General features: G+C 51.7%; 1 protein-coding gene across 2 annotated transcripts in view; it reads right to left on the minus strand.

The window, feature by feature from the left end:
* Nucleotides 1-1,001, minus strand: part of ATP9A (ATPase phospholipid transporting 9A (putative)) — a 46,042-nt gene extending 45,041 nt beyond the window's left edge. For both annotated transcript variants that reach the window (XM_059480624.1, XM_059480623.1), the window contains exon 1: nt 864-1,001. In XM_059480624.1, coding sequence (XP_059336607.1) covers nt 864-931 — 68 coding nt within the window. In that variant the 5' untranslated portion in view covers nt 932-1,001. The remainder of the gene's footprint in view (nt 1-863) is intronic.
* Nucleotides 1,002-8,244: the final 7,243 nt, after the last annotated feature.

Here is an 8,244-nt window from a genome sequence, read left to right on the forward strand (position 1 = left end):
ATATTTCCCCTTCCTCTAATAGTGAAGATTTCTTTCAATATTTTGGTTTATTTTGCTAACATCACTCGCCACATTTAAAAACCCCAAATTCTCCAGGGACGAATGAAATGCTGTGCTAATTGACAGCCAGGTGACTCGGATACCACGTACACCCTGCTGTGTGCCAACCAACCTGTCTGCACAGTGGTGCGGTTTCGTAATGGAAGACTATTGGAAAACCATTTTCCTTATTTAACTTCCTGCATGGGCACACCGGTATAAACACTTCCCTACGTCTCCTTTAGGGACGCATCGCACGCCCGGGCTACGGCGACACCGCCACCAAGGATATTGTATTGTCGAGCCGATACAGTAAATGGGAGCCGGGCCTTTGTTACGCGCACCGCCGATGGATGCTCCTGCGCTCCTCCCAGCCGAGGCCGGGGATTCTCCAGCCCGGGCTGATTCCACAGCGGGGACGGACGATGACAAGCATAAACCGGGCCGAGCCGAGCCGGGCGGGTGCGGCGGTGCCACGGCCGCGGTGGCACGGCCCGGCCCGGCCCCTCCGGGCGCTGCTGCCCCGCCGTGCCCGCTCTGCCGGCGCTGCGGGCCGGGCCGGGCCGGGCCGGGCCGCTCCGGCCGGGGCTGTCCCCGCTCCCGCAGCCCGCCCGCATCCTGCCGTGCGCCGGGCGTGCCGCGGCAATGGCGTCAGGAGCAACCTGTCAGCGCCTCCCGCCTGCCTCCCCCTCATCCTCATCTTCCTCCTCCTCCTTCTCTCCTCCTCCTCCTCCCGCCCGGGATCGGGCCGCGGCCGCCGCCCCCGTCCCCGCATCCCGAGCGCGGCCCCGCCGCCGCCGCCCCGGGATCGCGCTGCCGCTCACCCGCCGCGGTGCTTGCTGTCCATGCGCTTCTTCTGCCGGACCGGCTGCAGCGGGATGTTGTCGGTCATGGCCGCGGCTGCGGGGCGGAGCGGGGATGCTCCGGCTGCCGGCAGCGCCCAGCCCGGCCGCCGCCGTCTGGCGGCACCGCCGAGGGGCCGGCCCGGCGCCGCCGGCTCCCAGCACGCAGGTGCCGCGCCCGCCCCGCCGCCGGCTCCGCCCCGCCGCTCCCCGCACCCCGCACCGAGCGGCCAGGGATGCTCCGCCGGCCCGGCCCCGAGCGCCGGCACCCGGCGGCTCCAAGGGGCCAGGTGGGGTTGGGTGAGGTCGGGTCCGCTCCGCCCCGGACCGGGCAGCCCCGCCCTGATGTGCCACACCCTGATCTGCCACGCCCTGATCTGCCCCACCCAGCCCCGCCCTGATGTGCCACACCCTGATCTGCCACGCCCTGATCTGTCCCACCCAGCCCCGCCCTGATGTGCCACACCCTGGTCTGCCCCGCCCAGCCCCGTCCCCGGCCGTCACCTGCTCTGCCCTTCACCCCTTGTGCCCTTTCCCCGGCGCTCCGCGCTCGTTTCCCGTTCTCTCGCAGCCTCAGCAGCTCCCGGCCGGCCCGAGACCAACACCTCACCCGGGTGTGCTCTGCCACAACCCCGCTGGGCTCTGTGCTCTGCCTGCCGCAGCTGCGGGCTCAGCTCCCCTCCTGTAGCGCACCCCACCCGCGGCACAGGGATGGATCTCTGCTCCTGCTGCTGCTGCTCCCTCCCTCCCTGCTCGGTTACCTTCACCCCCTCCTCTCAACGCCCCATTCTGGATCCAAATTCAGATGTCCTCTGCAAATACAGGCTCAAATTGCTCCAGCACTTGTGGTTCTGATTTCAGGCATCTCGTTACACTATGGATTACAGCAGCACAAAAACTGCAACTGTCATTCGATGTTCTCCCTTACAGTTGAAGCAGAGTCATCCTGGCATTTTGCAATGAGGACATTTCAGCGAGACAATGAAGAGTTACGCCAGTTTCAGGTACCAGTACTGTTCAGACAGATATTTCCAATGCCATCCTAACTTGGGCTGTCTTGTTACAAAAACTGTTTGTAGAATTGATTTTTAGGCTGTTTGATTTTACATGGAGCTCCTTCAGGTCATTCCTGCCTCACTCCAACATCCAAGAACGTGGGAGAAGGAACCACTGACTGCTGCAAGGTGACTCAGTCCCAGAAATGCTACAGGAGGCGCAAAGGGAGGTCCTGCAGCCTCACACAGAATCTGAGGAGCCAGAAAAACCCTCCAAGCTTCCCTTATGGACACTCTGGTTTTCTGCCTTGTATTGAGACACTTTTGGTTTTTAGCTATAAAATCACTCTGGAGGGTCTAGACCATGCTGTAGCCCAATGGGCTAAACCCACTCCTTGACATATTTGTGGCACAACATTTGCTTTGCTGGAAGGATCCACTTGTGATCTCAGCAGCATTCACAGCAGGTATGAGCTCTCCTGGTTTCCAAGCCTTTGATTTTCATTCTCCTGTTGAGAAGGAATGCCCAAGGGAAAACCTCCAGCCTCAGTCTGAGAAGTTAGAATTGTTAAATCAACTGAAATAAACTGATTTTGGTTTTTTCTGATGCCACTGGCTTGCTTTGATGCTCTATTTTTGCAAGCACAGAACTTCAGGCTCACAAAGCAGCTCTGCAAGCTCCAGAATTAATATTGCACCACTGCTAACTAAAAGGAGCTGAGATATTTTCCATAATTTTAAATCATTATCTATGTTGGTTTGGGTTTTTTTTTTCTCCCAGATGATTAAATTAACAGCAGAGCAAGCAGTTTTATTTCCTTCCTTGTGATCCCAGCAAGGGATTTATCTTAGAACCAGAGCTGGGCCCCTTGACCCCTCTGAGGTTGTGCTGTAGGCAGAGTCCCTCAGACTCTGTCACAGTTCTCACCACTGCACCCCATCAATCCCATTTAGCCCAGGAATGGTTTATTGGCAAGTCCAAGGCTGAGCCCCATTTGAACACAGAGATTGGGTGAAAGCACCAGGCTGTGGATTGGGGTGATTTAAGGCCTTTTCCTGAGCAGGCAGCACAAGCACACCTGCCTTGCCAGCAGGATTGTGTTTGATGAGTCTCCCATGGCTCAGGCTCACACTGACAAATGGAAGCTGATCCTGGCAAAGCCCAGCCTATGGACACACCTGGCTGCAGGTGCATCTTAATCAAACCAGAAATTCCTGGGTCCCTCAGTCTCTGCCACAGTTCCCCACTGCTTTTGGAAGCCTTGCTGCCTCATCTCCTGCCTTTCTTCCCCACAGCTCCACGGTGCAGATCACTGTCCCCTCCTTGTCCCCGGCTCTGCCCCCTGCTCTCTGCCCATGACACCAATTTCTCACCCACACCTGAGGCCTTCAGGGCCCCCGATCCTCAAAGGCAGCCAGGTCTCTGAGCTCCACTGATCAAAGAACATGTAAATAAATTGTGTTTTGGGGAGCAAGTCCTGGTGCCAGTTTCCCACTCGAACAATGGATGGGTGGTTCTAACAATGCATTTACAAATTGCACTCATTACCTGTTTAGTACAATATGCTATAAATTTTGTTCCGTTACAGTTCCCTACTAAATAAATAATGGGGTATTTTATGCATAGGACTATTGTATTTTTCCTGATGAACACAGAGGAAAGTCATAATAATTGTATCCTGTTTGACTTCTTATAAGCTGAAAGATTAATTCAATTTTGGAACTACTTTTGGGGTTGTTTACTTTATTTTTTCCCTAACCATGAATATCAAAATATAGAGAATTCTGACATCTAAGGAGTTGGCTCAGACTAAGGGTGTATGACTGGTTGAACAAAATGTTTGTAATTCCAGAGGCAGCCCGAGTTGTGCCATTATTCTTTGTACCTGTCCTTATCTGATCCCATAAGTGCAAGTTTCACAAACACCAGGGTGCACCCCCTTTGTCTGGAAGCACAGCCCGTTGCAGATGGCATTTGCAGCTTTGTTCCAGGGCTGTGTTTGCAGCTGCCCCGTTGGTGAGGAAGGCAGGAGAAGGGCTTTGGTTGCCAAGGGCAAAGGGGCAGCACTGGGCTCTGCACTGGGATAATTCCCTGCGCTCTGACTCACTCCCACAGTGACAGGCAAAGAGTTTGGTGCTGTGACACACCACTGATCCTCAAGCAGCGCTGAAACAGGGCTGGGTTCTGGCATTCAGTCTCCCAAAATCAGAGCATGGCTGGGGCACTCAATCCCTGAAAATCAGAGCATGGCTGGGGCATTCAATCCCCCAAAATCAGAGCATGGCTGGGGCATTCAATGCCCCAAAATCAGAGCCTGGGCTGTGGCATTCAGTGCCCCAAAATCAGAGCCTGGGCTGTGGCATTCAATCCCCCCAAATCAGAGCCTGGGCTGTGGCATTCAGTGCCCCAAAATCAGAGCCTGGGCTGTAGCATTCAGTGCCCCAAAATCAGAGCCTGGGCTGTGGCATTCAGTGCCCCAAAATCAGAGCCTGGGCTGTGGCATTCAATCTCCCAGAATCAGAGCAAACCTGCCAAAGCTGCCCATTCCCAGCTCTGCACACACACGGAGCCACTGCTGGAAGGAGCACTGAGCCAGGTGCTGCCCAGAGTTTTAGCTTTCATATTTTCCAGATTCTGTACTGCACTGGTATATAACTCTGACCTTCATATAAAGTGTTAGCCAGTTCTCACAGCTCAGTCACACGGAACCAACCTTTTCCGTCCCCAGAACCAATGCAGCTTCAGGCCCAAAAAGTGCAAACAACAGGGAATGAAGGAGAGCAATCTGAGAGGATGGGACTGCAGAACCTGGAGCTGTGATTGGACAATTAACTCCAATATGAAAATGGACCAAAACTTATCAAAGTGTCAAAACTCGTGACTCACCATCCACCTTGGGTGTAGGCTTGGCCAGGCTCTCGCACTGCCCAAGGTGTATCCATTAAGGCCCTTTAACAAATCCCTGCTTTATTTTTAACTCTGCCCAGCCTCTGTTCCAGGGAGCCTCTCGAGGCACACAGGGAAGCGCAAGCCGAGCTGGGACAGCCCTGCAGGAGCCATCAGCAGGGTGGGATGGCTGTACAAGTACCCTCAGCCTCCACAGGATGCATTCATCTTGGAAATTTATCTCTGAGAGGGCTGGGCTCAGACAAGAGCCCTGCCACTAATTGGGGGCTGAAAAACTCCCAGATTAGTGAGCACTGTTAACACCTGCAGCCCCGAGCTGCACCCTTGGCTTTGATATTATTTTGGCTTTTGACAAGTGGGCGATAGCGGATATCCTTTAAGCCGATATTTAATGAAGCCCTCCATAAATCCATCAACACTTGCTAAGGGAAACTACAATAAAGCTCCCACTGCCATGGGCTCTGCTGTGCAGGGAACATTTGGCATTCTCATAATGAAGTTTCAGAGCAGATACTGCTCTGAGGAAGTGCAGTCTTTGTGTAGGATCTTTTTCTTCCTTGCATAATTATATGTTGTGGATCAAGAAGAAAACAACCCTTTAGCACCTAATTTTTAAAACTGTAATAGTCAAACTGTCGTTCAGCTAGGACAGCTGTCAGCTTAAGAAATGAAGAAAGAAAAAGGCTTTCTAGACAAATACACTCCCACTTGTATTTTATGTTTGTATTTTGTTAGTTCTTGACATGATCTGGCTATTAGCTGTAGCTGTTCTGTGAATTCTTGCCATACTGTTTTTGTGCTACACCTTCTGTGAGTGTGATAAAAAATGTAAGGCCATAAACTGAAAATATTTGTTACACATTTCATATGTGCAACTTTTATAAAACATAAAAACCCCAAAATCCCTACATAATGCAGTTATTTTGTCATTTAAGACTGGAAGAATTTAGGGGGAGACAGAAGAATAAGTAATGAAGGAATCTGATTTTTTTCAAATCTGCACTTTGGGACTTGAGAGGGGCGAGTACTTTTAATACACCCAGAAATTTAGGTACCCTGAGGCAGCAAATCACCTGAATGTGTGCTGAACTTTCAGGACCTAAGTAATCAAACTGGTTTCGTGGGAAAGAGAACCAAAACGGCGTGTCAAAAAATAAAAAAAATAAAAAAGTTATGTTAGGTATTCTGAACATGTAGACTGCATGGAGACAAACTTTTCTAAAACAAACTTTGCCAAGTGGATGGACAGGACTGTGCATGGCTGTGAAGCCAACCCAGGTAACCTGATTTACAAATATGCTCTGTCATCATGCACAGGGCTGCAGAGCCAGGGAGTACCTGGGAGAAGCAGTGAACAGAGGATTTCAGGACTGATTCTGTATCACTACTCTGAGAACACAAGTTATTTACCATTCTTTTCCCCACACATTCCTCCTGCATCACCTTCTGTCCACAGCACGCCGTGGTTTGTGTCCCTGGCCCTCAGATTCCCATGGGTTCATAATCTGAGTGTTTGATTCAGCTCAGTTTGCTCAGTTTTGTCCCTCCTGGAAAGGGTGTGCAGGCCTTGGCAGGGGCTGCCCAGGGAGGGTTGCAGTGCCCATCCCTGGAGGTGTCCCAGGAACTCCTGGAGGTGGCACTGAGTGCTCTGGGCTGGGGACAAATAAATAAACAAACATTTATATTTAATAGCATATTAAATATATGCTATTATATGCTATATATTTAATAGATATTGTGAATTTTACTGGATTTGGAGGTTTAGTTTGCTTTCGAGAGTCATTTACACAAATGTTTAGTTGTGTCTGGATTTTGCCCAAGTCACGTATGGAAAACAAGGCCCATGATGAGATCCACCTGTTCTCATTCTGACTTGAGAGTCCCCTTTCTGCACAAAGTAATTGAGTCAGAGAAGTGAATCTTTGGCCTGTGAGATGTGATAATCAGGTATGTCAATAAAGAAGTTTAAAAGGAGAGTGATGCTGCCAGAGAGTGGCTGGGAGTCCAGCACAAGATCGCTTATAACAGGCATTAACAAACAAGTTTCCCAATAAAGCAGCAATCAAAATGCTGCAAAGGACACAGCCCTTTATGTGCAGTGAACTCAACGTGCACAAAGCAGAAGCCATGATAACAAAACAGATAGCATGGTAATGGGCTCCAGGAGTGTGTAATTGCTGGCTCTTTCTGTGCCTCGGAGCTGTTTCCTGTCCTGCTGTGGCTGTGCAGTGCCAGGAGCTTTTCTAGGTCAGTGGTGAATGTGAGCTGAAGTCAAACACGTGAGGCCAGCAGGGAGGCAGGGCAGGGGCAGGCAGAGAGGAGCTCTCAGCACACAAAAGCACCAAGAGAGCCTCAGCTCTGAGCAGGAGCTCTGGGGATCACACAGACAGCAGGGCAGCTTTCTGTCTCTGCAGACAGAAATGATCACCTTCCCTGACTCCAGGCTGCAAACCCTGCCCCGAGCACCATGGCCTTCAACAGAAAATCAATGAAAATTAATGTTATATTCATCTCTTTCCTGTTGTTTCAGCCCCTCTCTGCCATCCCATCAGTTCAAGCTGTGGAAAGGCAAATCAGCCTCGCTGAGCTCAGCCCAGAGCTGCTCACCTACAATTGTCAAATTCCCTCCTCAAAGTTCCCATAGACTTTTTGGGAAGAACAGAAAGGGCAGGTTAAAAGAAATCTTTCCTTGGAGGAATACTTGAGGTAATACAATAAGGTAAAGCAAATGTACTTGCTTACTGTTCAGGTTCTTGTTTTAAGCAATGCAACGTTCAAGTTCAAATTTGACATTTTAAACAAGCCAGATTTTACCTTAGCTCATGCAAGCTCATCTGCTACTTACACACCAGCAACAGCCTGCAAACCCTGAGCGAGGGGCTAAGCCAGCAATAACAAACACCAACAAGTCAGTGCTCCAGGCAAGAGGAGAGGCTGATGAGCAGACAGTGCCCACACCGAGCTCACTGTGCTCACACCACTGCAGCTGCAGCTCTGTAATCTCGCTCCTGAGTCACATCAGCAAGGCCACAGCACAATCAGCTGTCTCTTGTAACTGCTGAGATGCCACTGTAGCTGCTCCTGTGAGCTGAGCACACTTGCCACTGTGGGCAGCTCCAGCACACTGACTCGCCCAAGGCGTGGGTTCAGCTCTCACACATGGCAGAGCAGGTAATCCCCAGCCCGCTTTGCAAACACTCTCCCTGCAGCAGGAACGTCCCTGTGGCCCAGCTCCTGCCGTGGGGAGGCTCAGATAGGTCCTACCTGTCACCCAGGAGCTGTGGGAAGATCCAGGACTTGCTGGCTTAGCCAGGGATTCACCCTGCTCCAGCCTGGAGCTGCCTTGTCACCAGGCTGTCACAGCGTGGGGCATAGCCAGCACCTGGCACATGGCCTGGAGAGCAGAGCCCTGAGTGCCCCAGGCCAGGAGAGGTTTTTTTTTAGTGCCCCTGGCCAGGTC

This window comes from Ammospiza nelsoni, chromosome 12 (assembly GCF_027579445.1).
Source record: "Ammospiza nelsoni isolate bAmmNel1 chromosome 12, bAmmNel1.pri, whole genome shotgun sequence".
In the NCBI taxonomy this organism is placed as follows: Eukaryota; Metazoa; Chordata; class Aves; order Passeriformes; family Passerellidae; genus Ammospiza; species Ammospiza nelsoni.